At 38.1% G+C, this 26,293-nt stretch overlaps 1 protein-coding gene across 4 annotated transcripts in view; it reads right to left on the reverse strand.

The window, feature by feature from the left end:
- Positions 1 to 26,293, reverse strand: part of IREB2 (iron responsive element binding protein 2) — a 62,907-nt gene that overhangs the window by 22,132 nt on the left and 14,482 nt on the right. For all 4 annotated transcript variants that reach the window (XM_032176009.2, XM_058427410.1, XM_032176010.2 and 1 more), the window contains exons 3-10: positions 15,805 to 15,970; positions 13,501 to 13,638; positions 12,405 to 12,623; positions 8,320 to 8,389; positions 6,977 to 7,160; positions 5,575 to 5,714; positions 2,869 to 3,040; positions 835 to 935 (exon numbers count right to left, since the gene is read on the reverse strand). In XM_032176009.2, the coding sequence (XP_032031900.1) occupies positions 835 to 935; positions 2,869 to 3,040; positions 5,575 to 5,714; positions 6,977 to 7,160; positions 8,320 to 8,389; positions 12,405 to 12,623; positions 13,501 to 13,638; positions 15,805 to 15,970 (1,190 nt within the window). The remainder of the gene's footprint in view (positions 1 to 834; positions 936 to 2,868; positions 3,041 to 5,574; positions 5,715 to 6,976; positions 7,161 to 8,319; positions 8,390 to 12,404; positions 12,624 to 13,500; positions 13,639 to 15,804; positions 15,971 to 26,293) is intronic.

Here is a 26,293-nt window from a genome sequence, read left to right on the forward strand (position 1 = left end):
CAGCGGCTCATGCCTGTAATCCCCGCACTCTGGGAGGCCAAGACTAGAGAATCCCCTGAAACCAGAAGTTTGAGACCAGCCTGGGCAGTAAAATGAGACCCTGCCCAGAGTCCAAAAAATAATAATATTAAAAATAGTAATATTAAAACAAAACAGGGGTTAAACATGGTGGTGGCTCATGTCTATAATCCCAGCAAGGTGGGAGCTTGAGCCCAGAGGCTGAGGCTACAGTGAACCATGATTGTGCCACTGCACTCTAATGTGGTGAGAGAGCCGGACTGGGTCTCAAAAAGCAAAACAAAAAGATTAGCTACCCTTTACTGAGCATTTACTATGTGTCTAGAACTATTCTATGAATTTGTTTTTAATATCTAAGAATCCTTAGAGGTAGATATTATTGTTGTATCTAAGAGATGAGAAAACTGAGGCAGAAAGGCTAAATTCCCCAAGGTTATACGGCTAACATGTCTTAGAGCTGGGATTCAAACCCAGGTGGTCAGGTGCTCCAGAATTTATTATTTTTTTCCTTTTTGACACAAGTCTCACTCTGTTACCTAGTCTGGAGTGCAGTGACACAATCTCAGCTCACTGCAACTTCCGCCCCACAGGCTCAAGTGATCCTCCCACCTCAGCCTCCCAGGTACGTGGGACCACAGGCACAAGCCATACCCAGCTAATGTTTGTATTTTTTTGCAGTGACAGGGTTTTACCATATTGCCCAGGCTGGTCTCAAACTCTTGAACTCAAACCATCAACCCACCCCAACCTTTCAAAGCACTGGGATTACATCACAGTTTACACTCTTTACTCGTAGGTGGGTTATTCTGCATATACCTGGGAGTATTCAGGTTCTCCTGAAGAATTCTGGTCATTTCGAAACAATTTCACAGCTTTAAGGTATGTTTCCATTGATTCGAGTTTGGCTTTGCTAAAACCTAAAACAAAGATGAACAAAACAACAACAAAATGCAGTGAGAAATTTATTTACTTATTATTTTTTTCAGACAGGGTTTCACTTTGTTGCCCAGGCTGGAGTGCAGCGCTGCAATCACAACTCACTGCAACCTTGACCTCCCGAGCTCAAGCAATCCTCCCATGTCAGCCTCCTAAGTAGCACCCCACCGTGCCTGGTTAATTTTTTTTTTTTTTTTTTTTACAAATGTTTTGTACAGATGGCGGGGGAGGGGTCTTGTTTTTTTTTTGAATAGGGTGGTTTTGAACTCCCAGCCTCAAGAGATCCTCCTGCCTTGGCCTCCCAAAGTGCTGGAATTACGGGTATGAGCCACCACACCCCACCAATAAATTTATTATTTTTAGAAATAGGGTCTCACTGTGTCACCCAGGCTGGAGTACAGTGGTGCCATCATAGCCCACTGCAGCTTTGAACTCCTGGGTTCAAGTGATTCTCCCGCCTTAGCCTCTCAAGTAGCTAGGACTACAAGTCTGTACTGCCACACCTGGCTAATTTTTTATTTTCTTGTACAGATGAGGGTCTTGCTATGTTGCCCAAGCTAGTCTTAAACTCCTGGACTCATGTGATCCTCCCACCTCAGCCTCCCAAAGTGCTAGGATCATAGGTGTAAGCCACTGAGTCTGGCCTCAGTAAGGAATTTTGAAATCTTTGGGGGTAAGGATACTGAATTCCAGTGATGAACAAGAAACAAATACTATTTACATATTCATTTACATTTCTCTTTCTCCTAACCCTTGAGAATCTACCACGTGAGCAAGCCCAGACTACACGGAGAAACCACATGAGGCTGTTTTGCCTGACAGACTTACCTAAGTCCTCAGCTGACAGCTCATAATTTGCTGTTAGACATGCAAGCAGAACAAGCCTTCAGGATTCCAGGACCTGCCTTTCAAATCTTGCAGTTGAGGTTCAAGAAATGAAACAGAGATGAGCTGTCCCCACTGTGTCCTGTCTGAATTACTGACCCCACTGAAACCATGAGCTAGTAATTAATGCTTGCGCAAGCCACTAAATTTTAGGATAATTTGTTACACAGGATCACTAACACCTTAACTCAAGATTAATATGCAAGAAATGAGGCACTTCTAACCATTTCTACTTTGAATGTTCTACTAACTCAAATGCAGAAGTTTTGCATTTAGGGGAATCATTCCCTCCACAATTCTATATAACCATTCATCAATTTTGCTGTCTGATTAACTAACATAATAATCTGCCCACACACTGAAGAATACTAGAATATATCCTCCAAATATATATCTATGCTTAGAAATGAGTAACTCAGCAATGATTACTTCATTAAAGAGATTAAAAAGAGATCTTACTTTTTAAATAGCAGACTTATGAAATATCAACATACCTTGTTTTGTAGGTACTTCCTATTTTAATCTAAACAGTCAATGGAAGAGTGGCCAAAATTCCTAGTTAATCAGGTTACAAAAAGATTTGGAACCTGTGTTCCTAATGTTTTTTGCAAAATTTTGCGCTTCTTCTTCTTTAGATAGAAGACTGGTTCCCAAACCCATGTCTGATAGCTCCTCTACTCTTGGTTGTAGAAGGGGACTGCTGTGAATATGTTTAAGGCTGACTTCCATTAAATTGCAACCTCTGACCCCTAAGTAGAGGTGAAGGTATCCATCATTATGGGGCAACAGTCAAGTCAGGATCAATGGTTTCAATAATTCCTTTAAATTGCTTTCAATGGGTCACAGGGAACTAGGTTTGAGGACACAACACTCTTTTAAAGACATCTGATGTTTGCTTGAAAGTTGTTGTTTCAACATAATGTAATTTTGTGAACAGTAAATAACATGTATAAGGTAGTAATTTATAAAACATTATCAAACACATTGGAAATGTAACATGTTTATTCTAATGATCTTTTATCTTCTTACCTGTATGTTCTAAATGTTTTAATGTCACATTGTCAACAGGGAAAAAGCTGAGGATAGCACCATATTCCGGACACATGTTTGCTATTGTAGTTCGATCAACTATAGATAATTGTGAAACTCCACTTCCAAAAAACTCAACAAACTTTCCAGCCACTCCTACTTGCCTGAGGTGCTATATAAGGGATACACAGAAACACATACAAAATTGCAAAGATAAGATTAGCAAGGATTGTCTGAAAACTATAAAATATAATTTTTAACCAATACTAGTGATGAAAGAATGAGATCCCTCATTGTCCTTATGAATCAACTCATTCTGGTTTTGGGAGTATTTTAAGATAAGAAGTAAAGAGAAGACTGGTCCAATGTCACTGTTAATCAGGGTAGAAAGGGGCCTGAAAGCTCAAGGTGGCTATAATTAACATTTTCATGTCTTTGAAATCAGGGTACAGCAACTCAATAGTGTGTCTGTTTAGCTGGCAGCCCTTTTTCTTCCTTTCTTTTAGAAACAGGGTCTCACTCGGTTGCCCAGGCTGGAGCGCAGTGGTGTGATCACAGCTCACTGGAGTTTCCAACACCTTGGCTCTAGCAATTCTCCCACCTTAGCCTCCTGAGTAGCTGGAACTACAGACATGTGCCACCACACCCAGCTAATTTTTAATTTTTTTTTTGGTAGAGACAGGGTCTTACAATGTTGACCAGGCTGGTCTTGAACTCCTGGCCTCAAGTAATGCTTCTGCCTTGGCGTCCCAAACTGCTGGGATTACAGGTGTGAGCCACTGCGCACAGCCCCTTATTCTTTCTTAGCAGTGCATAAAACAGTGGTGTTTGCTAACCACTGATGGCATCTTAGACTTAAATACTAATAGACTGATGAAACTGTATATTTAAGTAAAAAATTACATACTGGCTATAAACATTTTTCAAATTATAACTACTGGCCCAAATGTTTACAGCATCTTTAATCACAGGCAAATCTCACTTTGGTAGAATTTGTTAACATGTGGTTTCAAACTTAATTCCTTCTAAAATTATTTTTCTTGGTTATTATACTATCAAGTAACCCAACCAGTTATTTGTCTTTTCTAAATTGTAAAATGTTCTCAGATTGGTATAGGAAGAGTGACTAAGGAGGTGACTAAGAATGAAACTATCCTCGATCTATGAATAATATTAAGCCCTAACATTTTATAAGTGCCAGGGACCACTTAACCCAAACCCTTTTTTATAGATACAGAAACTCAAACCCTAAGTGTAAAGATGTTTCCTCATTTATGGTTACATTTTTTAGGATAAAAGAAACACAGATTAGATATTACAAACCAAATGCTGCTCTCATAAAAAAAAACATAGAGTATTACTCCTGTAAGGATCACAAATGGAACAGGATCTCAAAAAAGAAGTAATAATATATTCAATAAATGTAAACATATAATAGATTAATTTTTTAACAATAAATTGTCAAAAAACGCACCGTAATATTGTCAGGAAAAAACAGCTAGAGAAGGCTAAAAAGCAGCATTAATTTTCAGGATGTCTAAAGTAAAGAATTGATTTCTGTAAAAACATAATGGGATATTCCTTTTCCTTTAGGAATAATCCTGCAATTCCCAATTTACTACTTGATCTTTTGGTACCATACACTGAATCAATAATTTCTCTAAGATGCCAAATTCTTTTCTAATTAGGGAAGAAGGATCAATACCAAATGCTGAGAGGGAGGCATTATCATTTCCTTACGCTGGAGTATCCGGAAAGCCTTCATAACAATAATCTAACCAAAAATGCTGAGATTGATACTCCTGAAAGCCTTCGTACCAATAATCTAACCAAAAATGCTGAATTGGGATCCAAATTGGAGTTATATGTGGAACATTTTCCAGGTACATTCATTTAACAAAATAGAACTTAATCATTAAAATAAAGTTAGTAAAAGCCAGATATTTAGGAAGAAGAGTTACAAATTATTGTTCACTAGGAAATCCGTGAGCCTGTGTATTAATATGCTTAAACAGCTCAGTGTATGTATTGAAGTTCTGAAGCCAGTATTTTAAAAATTCAGAGAAAAGGTTTTTACATAATAATCCAGAGAAATGTTAAAAGGGCAACAGAAAAATGATATATGACATTTCTACAGTCCATGTTTTTGAAAGCACTACTTAGTAGAGCAACAGTTTCTAATGGGCAAATAATTTAATTAAAGAAGATACAATCAACTTTTGCTAAACATTTTTTAAAAATTCACATAGAAAGAGAAAAAAATAATGTAGTCAACAAGTGTTTATTAAGGCAACAAGGCACTAATAAGGCATAATGGTTAAGACAATGGACTCAAGAATCTGACTGCCTGGAATCTTTGCTCTACCCCTTACTACTCAGCCCTTCGACCCTATGGTACATCATTAAACTCTACTGTACCTTAGTTTTCTCAGAGTTACAATGAGAATAGTAATAGTATCCATCTCACAGGCTTGTTATAAGGAATAAATGAGCTAACATAAGTGAACACAACAAATTTCTTTGTATTTATTAGTACAAAGTAAATGTTACGTTTGTTGTTATTACTATGATAACTATGATGACGTGGCTAATGTCAAGAGACCTGAGGATGCAGTAATGAACCCAAATCCCTGCTCTCGTAGAGCTCTTCAATTTTTGTAAAAATAATGTTCACTAAGTCATAGAGCTACCACAACTTTAACTTACCTTTGTAATACCAAGAACAACATCTATGGATGTAACAAAAGGGTTTGATGACCCAGTTAACTCACATCCAACCACCTCTGGTAAAGTAAGAGAAACTGGCAGACCAAGCATAACTGCTTCTGTTTCAATGCCTCCAACCCCTAACGTAATAAAGACAGGTATATTAGCACAGTATATTTAAAGATAATTTATCTCTGTAACATCTGAATCTCTAGGTGTTTCATGAGTTTATCTTACACAGTACTTTACAGAGTTGCTATATTGCTATTAATGTGGACACTGAACCCAAGGCTTCCCAAAAGAAATGATTCCACTCGCATGGTTGAAAAACTATTATTTTACCTTTATATTCAAAGTAAAATATTAGTTTTAAGTATATTCAAGTTAAAATATTAGTTTAAGTATTCATTATGTTAGGCACTGTACTGTATTCAAGATAGACAGAAACAGAATCCAGTCCCTGCCAATCTCAACAAGTTCAGTCTAATGAAATGAGACAAAAAAATCAACAATTATAACACCCTGTGAAAGAGTAAGTTTACAAAGTGAGGTACACTGAACTCAGCAGGGGAGTTAAGACTTTCAGAAGATAACTGAGGCCAGTCTTGGATGAGTTAATAGTAGCCACATTTCAACAAAGTCATGGTCAGCAGAATGCATTCTTCCAGAAGAAATAGCCTATGCAAAGTCATGGGGTATAAAAGAGCATAGCTAGCTGGGCTCAGTGGCTCACGCTTGTAATCCCAGCACTTTGGGAGGTCGAGGTGGGTGGATCACTTAAGACTAGGAATTCGAAACCAGCCAGGCCAACATAGCAAAACCGTATCTCTGCTAAAAATACAAAAATTAGCTGGGCATGGTGGCACGTGCCTGTAGTGCCAGCTTCTTGGGAGGTTAAGGCACAAGAATTGCTTGAACCCAGGAGGTGGAGGCTGCAGTGAGCCAAGATTGCGCCACTGCACTCCAGCCTGGGTGACAGAGCAAGATGCTGTCTCCAAAAAAAAAAAAAAAAAGAAGAGACAGCCCACATAAGTAAAGAAATGACTAGTCTCTAAGATGGGTGTGGGTGAGTGGCTAAAGGGACACCAGAGGTTGGGGGAAGCCACAAAAGTACCTTACACAAAGAAGCAACCTTTGTAGACGTATCATAATCATTATCATTCAATTACTTCACAAATGGTAGTGCTGTGCTAGAACAATGTGTAAATTTCTCTTCATAAATTCCCTTTCACAACACTGATCACAAACTCTCAATTAGGATTTTGTTGTTGCTGCTGCTATTACAGATGAAAAACACACAGCCTCAAAGAGGCTATAAAAACTCAATAATTTATGTTCTTTTACAATGTTCTTGACATCCTTACCCCAAAAGAAATGAAAATATATTTAGTCATTTACTTACCCCACCCCAGAATCCCTAAACCATTCACCATTGTTATATGTGAATCTGTGCCGACTACACTGTCTGGGAAGAGGAGGTCCTTTTCTTCAAAAACCACTCTTGACAAATATTCTAAGTTTATTTGATGAGCCATTCCAGTTCCAGGAGGGATTACTGCCACATTCTTAAAAACTCTTGAACTCCACTATATTTTGTTTAAATTTAAGAAATACAAGTGTTAGTATATAAATTTGTGCTCACAACCAAGGTGTAATATTAACACTAAAAATATTTTGACTAATGTTCAATATGGTAAATACGAAATTCATATCACATAGTTAAAAACAAATATACAGATACTGAACCTAAATATATTTTTTATTAAGACAAAATTAATTTAGGTCAAATAAAAATGTTTAAAAAGTCCAGACAAATGGCAGTATTCAACTGTGTTCCAAAGATTCTCAGGAATGAGAAGAAAGAAAGGCTCAATGTACAAGGCCCTCCCTCCGAGCTCTCTGTCCTAAACTAGAGCCACTGTTTTCATCTTTCTCTATACAATAGGGTTTCCAATTAAGATTTCATTTGAGGAACAAAAGCGTTGTACTACTATAAAGCCTTTAGGAACTACTAAAGTGGCTGGGCAGAGTGGCTCATGTCTGTGATCACAGCACTTTGGGAGGCTAAGGCAGGCAGATTGCTTGAGGCCAAGAGCTCAAGACCAGCCTGGCCAACATGGCAAAACCCTGTCTCTACTAAAAATACAAAAATTAGCCAGGCAGTGGTACACACCTGTAATCCCAGCTACTTAGGAGGCTGAGGCATGAGAATCGCTTGAACCCAGGAGGTGGAGGTTGCAGTGAGCCAAGATCACACCACTGTACTCCTCTCTGGGCAATACCAAGACTCTTCCTCAAAAATTAATTAATTAATTAATAAAACAATAAATAGGACAGGCACGGTGGCTCATGCCTGTAGTCCCAGCACTTTGGGAGGCGGAGGCAGGCAACTGCCTGAGGCCAGGGGTTCAAGACCAGCTTGGCCAACATGGTGAAAACCTATCTTTACTAAAAATACAAAAATTAGTCAGGCGTGGTGATGTGCGCGTGTAATCCCAGCTACTCGGAAGGCTGAGGTAGGAGAACTGCTCGAACCCAGGAGGTTGAGGCTGCAGTAAGCTGAGATCACGCCACTGGACTCCAGCCTGGGTAACAGGGCGAGATTCTGTCTCAAAACAAAAAAAAAAAACAAAAAAAAACAAAACAACAAAAAAAACAAAACAGAAAAAGAACTAAAGATATAAAAATTGTACCTATCATTAGCTTATATATTACAATACAAAAATTTCCCTGAATCATTTATACCTTAAAAAACTGAAGCCTCTCTCGGTTTCTGCCGAATTCTACTTCTTGATTTTTTAACACTGTTTCAGGTCTAAAAGGAAGAAGAGCTGGCATTAAATGTATGTATCACAAAAAAGACTTGCCTTGTTACTTTCTAAGTCATCATTCTTAGGCATATGTATACACAAATATATTCTTAAAATCCTTGGAAGAACTATTTACTAGGTTTCTCAGAATTATTTTCTTTTTCAACAAAGTTCTGCTTTAAAATAACACACCAGAAAGCTACAAAAATGAGTTGTATTTTACTGAGTATAAGAAAGCCACATTACACCAATGTCCAAAACTGTATTTAAGTGATAATAAAAATATACTTTGTTGGGTTATCCACTGCAAGAAAAGAGGAAAGTAGTAGCTTCAACGACAAGCATGTACTCTCCTCCCCACCTGGCTCTTGTGCCAATTAAACTAGGAGATGGGCACTGATTATTTCTATGCAGCATTGACGAACAACATCTCAACATCGTTTTATAGTTTAAAAAGAGCTTTTGACAAAAATCTTTCATTCATCTCATACCAAAAGAAGGCTCTACTTTATGTATAAGTAGCAGTTCACTTTACATGGATTATAAATATAGTTTACATGAATTATTTAAACTAAGAGACAAAAATAATTGACCTCTAAGCAGTAGCATAGTACCATTTTTAGAAAATTATTTTTATCTAGTAGTTATTTTTAAAAATTATTTCAAACAGCTTTAAGCTGGTTCTTTTACCTGCCAGCTGGTGACTAGGTGTTGACTAGAATATCAATATAACTTAAATTATACATGTCCTCCAGGGACCAGATAATCAGTCCAGATAATTACAGTTGCTTAATTGTCAACCTTTTTTTTTTTTTTAGACGGAGTTTCGCTCTTGTTGCCCAGGCTGGAGTGCAATGACATGATCTCGGCTCACTACAACCTCCGCCCCACCGGGTTCAAGCGATTCTCCTACCTCAGCCCCCTGAGTAGCTGGGATTACAGGTATACGCCACCACACCCGGCTAATTTTGTATTTTTAGTAGAGATGGGGTTTCTCCATGTTGGTCAGGCTGGTCTCAAACTCCTGACCTCAGGCGATTGATCCACTCGCCTAAGCCTCCCAAAGTGCTGGGATTACAGGTGTGAGCCACCACACCTGGACAACTTTTTTTTTTTTTTTAAACAAAGATTACTTTAATAATTCATAGTTGAGTCATCTTCTGAAGCCAAGCATATCTTAGTGAGATTTTTCTCAGGGCCTCAGGGAAAACAGCTTTCTGAGCCACTCCAATTATTTTACCTTTCAATAGCACTTATGGCTACAAAGGGCCATACAAACATTTATTGGCTCATAACCTGACTTCAAACTAGGGATAATTTGAAGTGCCAAGGGTTATGCTCTCATCTTTCAACTCAACTTCTTAAGTCAATAATTCATACTTCATTGACATATTAAAAGATACCAATGAGTCACTATTATCACATAGCCAGGAACTACAATATAATCTATCTTAATACTTTGTAATTCGGAGTCAAAATTATGGGGAAATGTTACAGCAGATTGGATTTTTAGAAATAAAAATACAGCACCAAGCACTTATGATGTACCAGTTATAAAAAGAAACAAAAACTAAAGAAATCAATGATTTTGAATCAATAAATCTTCCTTTTCAGGAAATTAATTTCTGTATAAGAGGTGTTAATCTCAAAAGTCAACATGCTCCTAACAACCAGGACAACTAGGCAACAGGAACAAGAAAGTGATCACATAAAACTGTCAAAATTTGGTGGCAAAAGACTCACAGATTATACTGAATCCTTAGAAAGGAAGAGCACACGAGGTCACTATAACCTGTGGCTTTATAAAAATATTAAGCCCAAAATTTTAGAACTAGGCAGAATTTGGAAGATCCAGTCAGGGACAAAGGAATTAACGCGTTATTTGGTACTCAGGATAAATTAATGGACGTTACTCTTAGCTACTCTAAATCTTAAATGTGTTAAACTTTTTAAAACCTAAAGTGTAAGTAATTTTTTACTAAATTAAAAAAAAAAGCCAGGTGGAGTGCCACATGCCTGCAGTCCCAGCACTTTGGGAGGCCAAGGTGGGATGACTGCATGAGCCCAGTTCAAGACCAGCCTGGGCAGCATAGTACCCACTTCTACCCCCAAAAAAGGTAGATAAAATTAGTCAGGCCTGACAGCGTGTGCCTGTAGTCCCAGCTACTCTGGAGGCTGAGGTAGGAGGATCACTTAAGCCTAGGAGTTGGAGGCTGCAGTGGGCTACAGATGGTGCCACGGCACCTCAGCCTGGGTGACAGAGAGAGACCCCCATCTCAAAAAAAAAAGACAGTTTACTAACAATAGGATAAATTGTTATATTTTACATGAATTATTTAAACTAAGACAAAAACAATCCACATAACTCTCTTAAAAATAAAAATATGGCTGGGCACAGTGGCTCATGATTACAATCCCAGCACTTTGGACAGCCAAGGTGGAAGGATCACCTGAGGCCAGGAGTGCAAGACCAGTCCAGGCAACACAGTGACACCCCCGTATACAGAAAAAATTAGCCAGGCATGGTGGTGCATGCCTGAAGTTCCAGCTATTTGGGAAGCTGAGGTGGGAGGATCACCTGAGTCCAACAGGTTGAGACTGTGGTGAGCCATGCTCATGCCACTGCACTTCAGCCCAGGCAATAGAGTGAGACTCTGTCTCAAAACAAAACAAAACAAAACAAAACAAAACAAAAAAACCCACTTTGGAAGGTCAAGGCAGACAGATCGCATGAGCCTAAGAGTTTCAGACCAGCATGGGCAACATAGTGAGACCCTGTCCCTAAAAATAAATAAATAAATTTTAAAAGTTTGGAAACTTTATAGTATATATTTTTAAAGGCTGTACGACTCTTTTTTTTTTCCTGAGACAGAGTCTTGCTCTGTCACCCAGGCTGGAGTGCAGTGGCGTGATCTCGGCTCACTGTGATCTCTGCCTCCTGGTACAAGCGATTCTCGTGCCTCAGCCACCCAAGTATCTAAGATTACAAGTACCTGCCACCATGCCTGGCTAATTTTGTATTTTTAGTAGAGATGGGGTTTCGTCATGTTTGCCAGGCTGGCCTCGAACTCCTGACCTCAGGTGATCTGCCTGCCTCGGCCTCCCAAAGTGCTGGAATTCCAGGCATGCACCACCATGCCTGGCCATAGAACTCTTTTTCTTATTTAAAAAAATTACCCATTAGGAAATCTAGCCAAATCCTAGGAATAGCATGTTTACTACTTTCCATGTTACCATACAGGAAATCACTTATTTAAAATGACTTACTAGATTTGAAACATAAAAAACAAAAATTTTATTGTTAACATAGGTTTTTTTTTTTTTTCTGTCACGCCCAGGCTGGAGTGCAGTGGCATGATCTTGGCTCGCTGCAACCTCCACCTCCTGGGTTTAACCTCAGCCTCCTGAGTAGCTGGGACCACAGGGGTGCGACACCACACCCGGGTAATTTTTTGTAGATATAGGGTTTCACCAATGCTGCCCACGCTGGTCTCAAACTCCTGAGCTCAAGTGATCCACCTGCTCTGGCGTCCCAAAGTGCTAGGATTACAGTCGTGAGCCACCATGCCCAGCCAACATAGAGCTCTTAATGCGACAGGAAAAGATAAGAAACCCCCTAGTAGGAAAAAAATGTTAAAGATATATACAGGGAATTAACATAAGAAGTATGAATGACTAACGAGTATATGAATGGTACAAATATACTAAAATAAAAATTTTAGTTTAAAATGAGACCCCATTTTTCTGCTTACAGTCGTCAAAAAGATGAATTCTATTTACAGATAAATCTTAAGAAAAGTTTGCTTTCTTAGTAATGGTAAGAGAGAATGGTACTTACAGATCATCATTTTCACTAAATTTACTTCTTTTAGTATAACAGGAAATACATATAAAAATTCAATCCAGTACTTAAGTTTGAAGGTAACATAATAGTAATTGGGTGGGAAGGAGAGTAAATTTGATTTTCTTAACTGGAAAATAACCTGGTATTAATAAACATTAAGAAAAACAATCTCATACTCAGGCACTGGTTGCAAATGAAAAGGACACAGGATGGGTGTATTCTCAATCTGCGAAGAAAATGTTCCTGAGTTTCGGCCTAGTTCTCCAGAATCACAAGATCCTCGGCAGGTAGTCTGGCCTCTGCAGGGAAGCTTCTTAGGCTGCACTTTAAGTGGAGAGAGCTTTCCTGCTTTCTGCAGGTCACCACCTCCAGGATTTGGTGCATTCTGTATTGCACTGTCATTCCAAAAAGAAAACAAAATAAAGCCATTTAAAAGGGACACAAATTTAGCTCTTAAAAAGAAATGCACACTAGCAACGCTATCTGGAAGTAACTGAATGATGTTTGAAGGCTAATGTATCATTTAACTCAGGTTTCAAAGGCAAATCTCAGATTATATATATATAAAAAAAGAAACAGGTCATTTAAATTTACAGAAATGAAAACAGAATTCTAAGCGTCCAGTAAAATCACTTTCATATACTCTACTAATTTAAATAACTTTTAGCAAGTACTGAAATAGATTTTTTCCCTCTAACAACTTAAAATTTAGAGCTACAGTTTATCTCGAAGGCAAAACCCCTCTCATGGGCTATAATAAATTGCAGTCTTATTCCACTACTCCAGGGAATGTTTTAAAAAAGTTACTTTACGGCAACAGAAATATGTCTTCTCTAATTTGGTCTTGGTCAAAGGGACCTTATAAATACAAGAAACTTATTTCAGTGGAGGAAAATAGAGCTTTAGTGAGTTCAATGTTTTTAATCATCAAATAATTAAAAATATTCATGGCTCACATCTTTGGATTCTTTCTGAAAGACAAGTAGGTTAAAAAACAAAAAAGGAAACAAAGACTGAATTCAGAGGTTCACTCCAAAAAGCAGGTCCTAGGCTTATTCATTTCTATCAAAAACGGCAGCAGAAATACACAAATATGAAAAATACCCCACCATTCCATAAACTTTTCACCAGTTTTAGCTTTTATATACTAACCAATACTAAATTTAGTATACTTTTCTCTGCCATAAATTATCTCTATTCCTTTTCCTCTACATGACACATTTCCAGCCAATTAACTTGCATGGCTGTCTATAAATATCTGCATTGAAGTACCATTTACTGAAGTCAATTTGTAAAGAATGGTCAACTGTAAGATCTGTCGGACAAGCAGGATGGACTTTTTTAGGATCACCTCCAAGAGTTTTCACTGCCTCCCTCATAGCAGCAAAATCCACCATTGCTGGTATTCCACTAAAAAATAAAGAATGGTCATATTATAGTCCAAATTGTTTTTTATACATGCTTAATAAATGATAAATATAAACTTTTTCATTTTCATATTTTAAAAAGTATCCCTGTCTAGTTTACATTCATTTTTCATAATGTACTTTATAAGTTAGAAGTATCCTGTTCAATGAGAATTAACATTAAACATTATCTGAGAACTGAAGTACTTGGGCAAATATGCCAAAAATAATAAGAGATAATTTTTGAGGCATAAGTGAACTTCAGGGAAAATGCCTGTGAAACTCTTTTGCCATGTATTTTTTTGATGTACCCTCCCCTTTCCCTAGTTCCAGCCCCTTCCCCCAGTGCCTTTGTGTTACCCCAAAGCTATCCACAGTAGCTTTTGCCATTTTACATTCATCCACCCATCTATCCAGCCAACTATATAACAAGCATTTATCAAATGCCTTCAGTGTGCTAGACACCAATGGTACAAGGCCAAATAAGACATAATTCTGGCTCTCAAAAAAATTTTAGGGAAGATAATGATGAAAGAATAGTATCGTAAGTACTATAATAGCTGCATACAATAACAGCTTGAGCCCAGGAGGTCGATGCTGCAGTGAACCATGATCACGTCACTGCACTCCAGCCTAGGTGACAGAGTGTGACTGTATCTCAAAATAAGATCAAGTTTTCAATATGTTAAGTTTGAGAAACCTACTGGCTATGTGGAAATCATAAGCAGGTAGTTAAGCAAAGGCAGTTTCTGAATAGATGGTGTAAGAAATACCATTTATTTCTTATGCGGCTATGTATCGTAAGTACCGTAATAGCATACATAGGGTACAAAGAGCTGTGGCACACAAACCAGATTTGAGTGGGTGGGTGAAGAGGATGTTCCAGCTAACCCCTATGCCTCTTTCAAAACTCAGCTCAAGGTTAACTCTTCCAATAAATAATCCCTGGACACCCAGATCAGGCAAAATCTTTCAGAGTATGGTAAAGGCTCTGGATTTGAAGTGTGATGGAAGCCAACTGGTATATGGAGGGATAATATGACTTAACATTTGTAACCAAGTCACTCCATCTACTGTGTAAAGAACAGACTATTGATTCCAAGTGTGACAGCAAGGATACCAGTTAAGAGACTATTGCAGTTACAGTCCAGGTTAAGAGAGAATGGGACTAGAACCACAATGACAGTGATAGAGATGGAAAGAAATAATTGGACATAAGATATATTTAAAAGGTAGCACTGACGGAGCTTGCTGATAGACTGGGTTAGAGGGTATTAAAGAAAGAGAAAAATCAAGGCTAACTCCTAAATTTGAAGCCTAAACAAAACGGAGTGTATGGTGCCATTTACTATAACAGAAAAGATTTAGAAAGAAATAGGTGAGTTGAGATAGACAATCAAAAACTCAAGTTTTGATGGCTGGGTATGGTGGCTCATGCCTGTAATCCCAGAGCTTTGGGAGGCAGAGGCAGGAGGATCGCTTGAGCCCAGGAGGTTGAGGCTGCAGTGAACTATGACTGCATTACTGCACTCTGGCCTAGGTGACAGAGTGAGACTACCTCAAAATAAAATCAAGTTTTCAATATGTTAAGTTTGAGAAACCTACTGAGAAATCATAAGAAGGTAGTTAAGCAAAAGCAGTTTTTGAATAAATGGTATGCAAAACAGTGCCTAATTTTTAATGAATTGCTTCAGTTTAGAAAGGGCAAAATTTTTAAATTTATAAACTAACCTAAAAAAAAAAAACAAACAACAACAAAAAAACACAAAAAACAGAGCCATCCATTGGGGAGTCTGAATTTTTATTTTTTATTTTTAGAGACAGGGTCTTGCACTGTCACCCAGGCTGGAGTGCAGTGGTGTGATCACAGCTCACTGCAGTCTCAAACTCCTGGGCTCAAGTAATCCTCCCACCTCAGCCTCCAGAGTAGCTGGCACTACAGGCATGCACCATTACATTCGGCTAATTAAAAAAATTTTTTTGTACAGACAGGGTCTCACTATGTTGCCCAGACTGACTGCAAACTCCTGGACTCAAGTGATCTTCCTGCCTTGGCCTCCCAAAGTGCTGGGATTAGAGGTATGAACAACCACACCTAGCCAAGAGTCTGAATTTTAAAAAGGAAACACACTCTAAGAGTTCATTCACAAAAAATAAACCCATTACTCACGTAAAATCTTGAAGAAGAACACGGGCAGGGAAAAAGGGCACTTCAACATTGCTTTGTTTAGTTTTCCAGTCTAAAATGTTCATAACATCTTCCTTCTTCATTAAAAAGCCATCACAATTTCGTACAGCAGCTTCCAACAAGACCCGTATTGAGTAAGGCAGAACATCTGATTCAAGAAAATATTACTATTAATAAGCAGTCATACCTATGTATTATTTTAAAAATGCCATAGCAAAAAGTTAGACAAAGACAAAAATGCACTGTTTTCTCAATTTAAACAATTCATTTTTAGTCTGACAAACTAGAGTATAACACCATTCATGTTAACATCAGGTGTTTTGTAACTGACTTTCCTGTACATAACCTCAAAGCCTTGAAAAAAGCAGAGATAAAAACCTTCATACAAGAGCTGCATTAATTTAGGAATATCATACTGCAACTATGACAAATACTTCACATTCAAGGAATTCACAGAAAAACTAAAAAGCACAGAATATCAGAATTCAATTCAATAATGCAGACATCCCCTAGTATGGCAAAAAGAAAATGATTAAACTGTATAAAAGTCTGTAATAAATTTAAAATATTTCCATCAAAAATGATTAAAGTTTAAAAGTAAATTGGAATGCCTGAGTGAGTAAAATTCATTTCACGAAAACTTTGATTCACTCTTAATTACTTCAAGGACATAATTGAGAAAGTGATTTCAATATTTTAAAATTTTCAATCATATTAAATTCTCACACCACATTGTGCCACACAAAAGTGTTTCCTTAGGATTTAAAGAGAAGACTGAATTAATACGGGGTTAGCTGAATAGATCACTGTAATCCACACAATGGATTACCATGCAGCTGTTTAAAGGAGTGAAGAGTTACATGCTGATAAAGAGTGAGCTCCAGTATATATATCATTAAGAGAAAAAGCAGAGCAGAACAGTGTTTATAGTATGCTAACTTCCCTGTAAGAAAGGGAGTTTAAAAATATATCCATATTATTTTAAAATAATTAAACATAAGATCATCAAAAGTGTATTATGAGAAATATAATTTTAAAAATATATTAGCATGCATATTTTAATAAAAAGAAACAACAAAAGGATAAACAAAAAAACTAAGCATATATCTCACACAGTATTTCCACTGTACTTCCTTATTGGGAGTACCTTCTTGGTACTAAGTACAAAAAGAACCACAAAGAAAGAAAACTATATTCAGTCATTAGTGCTCCTATTCAGAGATTGTGATTGGTGTAACAAGCAGCAAGCAAAAAAGTACTTTTTGTTACTATGGTTTCAAGAGCATAGAAGTATAAAATCAGAGTAGCTAATGAGAGCTAAAGTAACACTAAGTATTTTTTTGTTATTTCACAGGAGTGTTTGCATTTCCTGCTCACTGGGTGAGATGGAGGGGGGCGAGGAGGAGGAAGCATGCAGAGAGAAGACTTCTGTGCCTGTGAGTTACATTAGTTCAGATTGTCTAACCATTGTTCTACGTATGTAATTTAGTTAATACTGTTGTGTGTAAAGGATAAACAACTCCTAAGGCTCAAAGTATGTTAAAAGTAGAGGCAGTAAAATAATCCATGTTTAAACATCTTTTTTTTTTTTTTAAGGAAGGCCTGTCTTCTGGGAGTGGTATTTGTTAACCTACTTCTTAGAGCTAGATGTAGTAATGTACTTAGTCACTGAAATGATAGAAGAGGGAAAAGGGGTGAAGGGTAAGGCTCTTTACTAGTGTCTCCATATCCAGAGGACAGGTTTTAGGTTTTAACCATAGGTCTCTATGTGCATTTCTGGTAATACATCTGTTTATTGTGAACAAAGTTCAATCTTTATTTTGCAACATCTAAGCTTTATAGATGTCCTGAGGTGACAATGTATGATAAAAAGCAGAGATAGTGAGTTAGCCAATTTGTAAATATCTTGGTATAATTGATGGAAAAGACGCATCTTGAACATGGAACTGTTAAACCACCTAGGTAGCGTGTATCAGGACTCATTCAATAGGTTGGCAGCTGAACGGCAGAAGGTAGCTTTGGGGTTCTGAACTAATAAATGTTCATGATATGTGAAAAAGCATGATACATACTGTATGATCTCAATCACATAAAAATGGATGTTATGTATATACACACACAAGACCTAGAAGGGCATGTCAAACTGCTTATGATTGTGGATGACTCTGTTCCTCATTTCTTGTGTTTTTCAGTTTCCAATAGCGCACGTTAATTTTTTTTTAAATGAAGCTTATTTTTAAAATCTGGAAAAAAAAATCACAGCCAAGTTAAGTCCTTACATTTCAATTATAAACATGTATACGAACTCATGATTTATTTTTCTCTTCCTAAAAATTAGGTATTTTCTAGCTCTGTCACTGAAAATGCCTAGAATAACAACCCAACAGTAACAAACTCTTAACAACTGTTTGTTGTTTCTAAACACTATTTCCTAAACACACACAACAGAACGGTTTTTCGGAGAAATGACTGATTCTAATCTGGAGAAGGATTTGTACAAAATGAGCCTGGGATATCTCGTGTTCGAAACCAAAGAAGTTATCAAAGACTAATGGGGACACTAACGGGTCAATTTGAGCATCAAAATGAGTAATAACTGTAATTCACCAAAATACATCAAATATATAAATAGCCCTTAGTTCATAATGACTCTTAAAAAACCTTTCATTGATCACCAATGAAAGTTGCTAAGGCATCGACTCATTACTCCGAAAACTGACAAATAAAGGGGGAAAATCAATAGTTAATATTATCTTTCCTTCTTTCAGGTAACCAAATAGAGAAAAGTACTTTGTTATAGACGAATTACAGCTAGTAAATGTGGAAGAAATGATGTAATTTGAAAGATCACCAATGTGCAACACCTAATGAAATAATGGATCTAGATAATGGTCACAAATGGGTGCTAAAATCATTAGGATTTATGTGGATGGGGAGCTTACAAGCTGGTAACACTCATACCCACTTAGCATCATCAAAAGTAAGATATTAGAGATACTATTTGCCTCCTGATGAAACAAAAAACTACATGTTCCAACTAGGAAGTGTTCTTGCAAAAATAAGGACATAAATAAACCTGATCTAATTAAGCCTCTAGCTCTAACTTCCAGTTAACTGGAAACATGGGGGTTAGTAGGAAAGTAAAATGAAACCCCAAAGAAGCTATCAGCCAAATCTAGAATGTGGGACATTCTACAGGATAAAGAACCTAGGTTTTTCAACATAAAAATGGCATGAAAGAAGAGGAGAGGAAGACTATTACAGATTAAAAGAAACTTAAAAGACGTAACAACCAAATACTGTGTTGGCCCTATTTAGATACTGTTTCAACAAACCAAATGTAAAAATGTATTTTTGAGACAACCAGAAAAATCTGAATATGAACTCAGTTTTAGATTTTATTAAGTGGCTGGGCATGGTGGCTCACCGTCTGTAATCGCAACATTGTGGGAGGCCGACGCAGGTGGATCACTTGAGGTCAAGGGTTATAGACCAGCCTGACCAACACGGCGAAACCCCATCTCTACTAAAAACACAAAAATTAGCCAGGCATGGTGGCATGCACCTGTAATCCAAGCTATTCAGGAGGCTGAGGCTCAAGAATTGCTTGAACCCGGGAGGCAGATTCTACACTGAGTGGAGACCTTGCCACTGCACTCCAGCCTGGGCAACAGAGCGAGACTCTGTCTCAAAAACAAAACAAATCAAAACAAAACAAAAACCAAAACAAACAAACAAAAAACCCAATTATATTAAGGGATTACTTAATTTTGTTAGGTATAACAATGGCACTGTGATTTTTTAAAAGTCCTTTAATATACCAGCTATGCATATGGTAGAATTTTACAGGTTAAAATATGGTGAAATATATGAAACAAAAGATTGGCAAAATGCTGATAAATGGCTGACAATTACATGGTGGGTTATAAAAGTATTCTCACCCTACTTTTTTTTCCTGTTAAGAATATACTTATTGGCCAGGTATGGTGGCGCCTACCTGTAATCCCTGCACTTTGGGAAGCCAAGGTGGGGGGACTGCTTGAGTCCAGGAGATCAAGACTAGCCTGGGCAACATGGTGGAAACCCCACCTCTACTAAAAATACAAAAAACTAGCCAGGTATCCTGGTGTGCGGGTCTGGCTCCAGCTACTTGGGAGACTGAGTTGGGAGAACCACCACCTGAGGCTGGGAAGTCAAGGCTGATCTTGCCACTGCACTCCAGCCCGGGCAATGGGAGTGAGACCTTGTCTCAAAAAACAACAAAACGAATACATTTATTGACTTTTCTAGTATGTTCCAGCACTAGGTGAACAAATGAGACGTGGTATCTGCTCTTACGAAGCTGGAGCCTACTAGGAGATTCAGTCCATAAACAAGTAAACAAACAAATAAATATTTAGAAACAGTGGCAGGTGCTATTAGGGAGGTGAGTAGGGTTCAGGACAGAAAATAACACCTTTAGATGGGGTGAGTGGTGAAGGCACCTCTGAGAAAGTGTGATGACCAGCTGGGAACGGTGGCTCATGCTTGTAATCCTAGGACTTTGGGAGGCGAGGCTGGAGGATCATTTGAGGTGAGGAGTTTGAGACTAGCCTGGCCAACATAATGAGAGGCTTAATTTTTTTAGAGTAGTTGTAGGTTCACAGCAAAACTGAGAGGAAGGTATACATATTTCCCATATATCCCCTACTCCCACATGTACGTAGCCTCCCACACTATCAACATTCCCCAACAGAGCTGTGTATTTATTATAATTGATGAACCTATATCAACATATCACAATCACCCCAACCCCACAGTTTACATTAGGGTTCACTCTTAGCGTTGTGTATTTCCCTACTTTCATGTTTGAAATTTTTCACACACAAAGACTCATAAAGTTGTACGTAAAGTAGAAAAAGGACTACAGTATCAGAAATACTAGATTCGAAGCCTGTATTTACTACAGGTATGGCCTTTGGAAAGTGACTAAGTTGATACATTTTCTCACTAAAATGGGACTGTCAGCTACCTAAGAGAGATGTGAAGAATATCTTTCTTACCTCATCCATCTAGTTAGTACATGTAAAGCTCTCAAATTACAATAAATAGTTGGCACTTAACCAATATTAGTTTCCATCCTTACTTCAGTCAGAAACATAAAAAGACCCCCAAACCAAGGGGAATTACAGGGGAAAAATTTTTTTAATAGAACATTTGGAGATAATGAGAAGGAAAATATTATCACAGAAATTATATACGAGATTAACCTTTTATTTAGATAATTATTATGGAAAAACAATCTCAGGAATATTTTTTGTTTATAAAAGTTATAAACCCACTAGAAAAAAAGTGACAGGGTGAGGCAAAGCCAACAAAATTTTGAAAAACAGGACAGATGACTGGTAATGGACTGAGCAGAACAGAGGAGAGATAGCTGAAACTTAAATGTCTACATGGGGGAAAGGTAAGCAGAAACAAAGTTTAGGAAATCAGGATTGCCTGAGATTTCTTATGAGGAGTGTTAAAACCTAGCAGACAATGGAAAAATGCCTTCGAAATTCCAAATGAAAATAATTTCCAACCAAGAAATTTACACACAGGAAAACTATCAATTAATCAAGCAAGGTCTCAAAAATGTATTTCTCAGGCATCCTTTCTTAGGAACCTAGTAGAGGACATGCTCTATAAAACCAGAGAGTAAACAAAAAACAGAAAACCACTAAATCTTGGAAAGTCTCCAAAACAAAGAGAGAGCAGAGTCTTCTACGACAACGGCTGTGCAAGCTACAATGCAGTCAGTCCCAGATAGACCAGAAGATGAAGTCCAGATAGCATGTCATCAACAGAAGAAAAAAAAAAATAACCGATAGATTACATGATTATACCAGGAGGAGGAATTTAGTTCTTTTGGAGAGTTCAGAGATGATTTATTCATAAGGACATAGAATACTAAGCAAACAAAAAAAAGGTAATCCATTAATCCCAGGAAAAATATGAAGTTATATGAGAGATGAGATACAATCATCATTTACTACAGGGATTGACTAAGAACATTTATAGTCATAATAACATAAATGCTGAACATTGATTCCACCAAAAATTATGAGTTGCATAAATATACAGAAGTGCCAAATTACCATTTTCACAGTACAAAACTACTAAAATCTAAAATTGGAAAATCAAGAAAGAGTAGTATAAGAAGGGCAATTTAACAACATGGAGGAAATCACCAGAAGAAACAGTCAGGAGAATTGAAAATAGTATTCTCTGGGGAGTAGAATTTGGGGACAGGGCAAAAGGCTACTGTTTTAGTTATAACTTAACAAGTAGGGTTTTAAAAAATTCTTATTTAAAAATTAAAAAGCAATTATCAAATAAGAGTGCTATGAGAAAGCACTAATCACAAAAGTATTTTAGTTTTTTGAGACAAGGACCTGCTCTGTCGCCCAAGCTAGAGTGCAGTGGCATGATCATGGTTCACTATACCCTTGACCTCCTGGGCTCGGGCAATCCTCCCACCTCAGCCTCCAGAGTAGCTGAGCTACAGGCGTACACCACTATGCCCAGCTGATTCTTGTAATTTTTTTTTGTAGAGATGGGGTTTCGCCATGTTGCCCAGGGAGTTCTCGAACTCCTGGGCTCAAGCAATCCTCCCACCTTGGCCTCCCAAAGTACTGGGATTATAGGCATAAGCCACCACACCTGGTCCCACAAATGTTAACTCAACATTTTGTCATGAAGAAGCACCAACTATCTCAAATTTGTCTAAATCTGTAAAAGTAATGACTAGAGACCTACTGCCAGGGAAGATGCAAATGAATAAAAATACCACTCTCTCTCAAAACAAAAACAAAATTTCTTATTTCTCCCTGTGGTAGCCAATCTCCAAGATGATATTAATAATACTTGCCTTCTGATAGTCATGCTCTCATATAATCTATACTGAAATCAGTTCTGCTTGTCTGACTCAATAGAGTATGGCAGAGACGACAGTGTGAGCCTTCCAAAGCTGGGCTATACAAGTATTTTGGCTTCAACCTTCCTCTCTTAGATTACTCAGTGAAATGCCGGCAGCCTATTATGAGACTATTGAGCAGCACCGAGGAGAGGCCCTTATGGAAAAGAACTGAAGCCTTTCCATCATCAGGGAGCGCCAGCCTATCAGCCATGTGAGTGAGGCCTTGGGCCAGGACTATCGACTAAGCCACTGCAAATTCCTGACCTACAGAAACTGTGACTGTCATAAATGTTTACTGTTGCTTTTGGTTTGTTATGCAGTAATAGATAACAAATATCTTTTCTTCCTCAACTTTTCCAACAATATCATCTGCAGTTGTTTATTTAGGACTAAGGGGCAGATACAGAGGTGCTTTATATAAATTATTCCATTTAACCCTTAAATTAAACCTACAGGTAGATATTCCAGTAGAAGAGTTACAACAATAGAGAGTAAATTAGCAGATGTGAAAAATGGACATATGCTCTGGATTTTTCTTTTTTAATAGAGATGGGATCTTCCTATGTTGCCCAGGATGGTCTCCCAACTTCTGGCCTCAAGCAATCCTCCAGGCTTGGCCTTCCAAAGTGCTGGGATTAAAGGCAGGAGACACCATGTCCGGCCTTGGTTTGCTTTTTCAACAATATTAATTCTACGTCCCCACTTTCAAACAGGTATAAAGTTCAGGAAGGCCCATTTATTCCCTTCCTTCCTACTCTCCCCATCTCACCTCTACATACGCTCTTATGCTCCAACTATACCATCTTGCAAGCTTCCTAAACTTCAGAACCTCTCTGATCCCCACTCTTACCACATCTGTTCTTCAATAATGTGGGGACTTTCTCCTTACTCGTTGGCACCAGCCTATCCATGCTTTCCTTACATAGGGTCAATGTGGTTCAATCTCTCACTTCCCCAAACCCTACATTTATTTCTTCTTTGTTCTTTTACCCCATTTGCCCAAGAAAACACCAATCCTGTTCTTTTTTCACCCCACCCCCGCAGCTGGTCCACTCCACATCACCTCCCTGCTTAAGAACTATTCTCTCTTTTTTAAAACTAACTTTACTAGCTGGGCACAGTGGCTCATGCCTGTAATCCCAGCACTTTGGGAGGCCAAGGTAAGAGGATCGCTTGACCTTAGGAATTCGGACAACCTGGGCAACATAACAAGATCATCTCTACAAGAAAATAAAAAATTCATCAGGCACAGGGGTGTGCACCTGTGACCCTAACTACTAACGAGGCTGAAGCGGGAGGCTCCCTTGAGCCCAGGAGGTCAAGGCTGCAGTGAGCTGTGATCATGCCACTGCACTCCAGCCTGGGCGACAGAGTAAGACCCTGTCTCTAAATAAATAAATAATAAAACAAGTCCTAAGTTTATTAAGGCATATTGTATATATCTTATAATTCATCCTTTCCAAGTGTATGATTTAGTGATTTTTGTAAGTTTACCAAGTTGTACAATCAACATCATAAATCAGTTTTAGAACATTTTCATCATCCCAACAGATCTCTCATGCCTATTTACTGTTAATCCCTCTCCTCCTCCTCTGTAACCCAAGAAACCACCAATTTACTCTTTGCCTTTCCTGGGCATTTCATATGAATGAAATCATAAAATAGTTTCTTATGTCTGTATTTTTTTCACTAAGCCTGCTTTTTACAGTTCATCCACGTTGTAGCAGGTATCTATAGTCAATTTCTTTTTACTGCCAAATAGTATTCCATTGTATACCAAAGTTTTGCCTATTCATTCACCCACTGCAGGACATTTAGGTTGGTTTCAATTTTCGGCTATGAATAATGCTGCTAAGATCATTTGAAAATCTTTGTGTAATAAATGTTTTCATTTTTCTTGGATAGATACTTAGGAATGATATTGCTGGGCCATGTGGTAAATTTATGTTTAACTTTTTTAACAAACTGCCAAATTGTTTCCCAAAGTGGCTGCACTATTTTACATTCCCACTAGCAGTGTATGAGGTTTCCCATTTCTCCACATCCTCCCCAACATTTGTCACTGTCTGTCTTTTATATAGTACCCATTCTAACAGGTATGAATGGTAATTTGTTGTGGTATTAAGTTTTATGTTGAGGAGAAGAATGAGGAAAAAATTCCTAAAACATCAATGCAGAGAAACTGGCACCAATGTAAATACATGATTATAACCTCAATCAGGTCCTCACTATTTTTATTTATTTATTTATTTATTTGAGACGGTGTTTCCGCTCGTCGCCCAGGTTGGAGTGCAATGGCGCGATCTCCGCTCACTGCAACCTCCGCCTGCTGGGTTCAAGCGATTCTCCTGCCTCAGCCTCCCGAGTAACTAGGATTACAAGCATGCGCCTCCACGACCGGCTAATTTTGTATTTTTAGTTTCTCCATGTTGGTCAGGCTGGTCTCGAACTCCTGACCTCAGGTGATCCACCCGCCTCGGCCTCCCAAAGTGCTAGGATTACAGGCATGAGCTACCACGCCCAGCCAGGTCCTCACTATTCACCCAGAAATCCTAATGTTTCTCTGATCTGCTTATTTTCCCACACTCCACATCAATTAATTCTTATCTTCATCCACTCTCCTTAAAATTTAATCTCTGTTTATCGTCTACAGGACCTAGCCCCATTTCCTACCTCACTGATAAATAGAAACTAACAGTTCCTACCTCTCAGCTTCCTCCTACTATACACCCACAAGCCTTGCTGCCTCTGGATTCACCCTTTCACCAGTTAAGGGAGCTGCAGACTTCCTCCTACTAAATGATAACTTCTCTATGGGAGTTTTGCATCCTATTTCCATTAACCATTTTAGGACTCAAGAGTCATCAATCATTTCCTCTCTCCTTTTTTGCAAACTGGTTTGCAATTCAATTGGTTTCTTCCCATCAACATTTAAACAGCTCCTAGCCCCAGTTGACAACAAAAGTACTGCTTCCTTCAAATTCTCTAAAAGTGCCCACTTTTCTACCTTCCATTCACCTTAGCCCTAATCAATATTATTTCTATCCTTAAACACGAATGAAGCAGGTCTAGCTAGAATCCTAACAGCCTTGTAGCAATATTCAGCAGAGCTAATAATTACCTCCTTTTTGAAACACTCTTTCTACGGGATTCCACAGCACCATCCTCCAGTTTTCTTTTTAACATATTGTTGGAAGACAATTTTCCATGTCTCCCATCTCACATTTCTTCAAGACTTGTGAACAGAGGCAATGACTACCTTTGTTCCAGACTATTTTTTCAGAGATGTCTATATAGTGAATAGTCTTCGAATACACGATAGCGTCTTGCTCTGGAGCAAAGAGCAGGCATGCTTACTACCCATTATTAAAGACTTGGGTTTCCTAAGCCACAGTTCCTTTTCTGTATGTAACACAACACCTGTGTGTGCAGGTGTTACCTGGCCTTCTTCAACATTACCCTATAGAAACTAGAGCTTGGGAAACCAACATAAATACTGTTAATAAGGATAATGCTTTGCTGTGAGTAATA

The sequence above is a fragment of the Hylobates moloch genome, unplaced genomic scaffold (assembly GCF_009828535.3).
Source record: "Hylobates moloch isolate HMO894 unplaced genomic scaffold, HMol_V3 SCAFFOLD_14, whole genome shotgun sequence".
NCBI lineage: Eukaryota > Metazoa > Chordata > Mammalia > Primates > Hylobatidae > Hylobates > Hylobates moloch.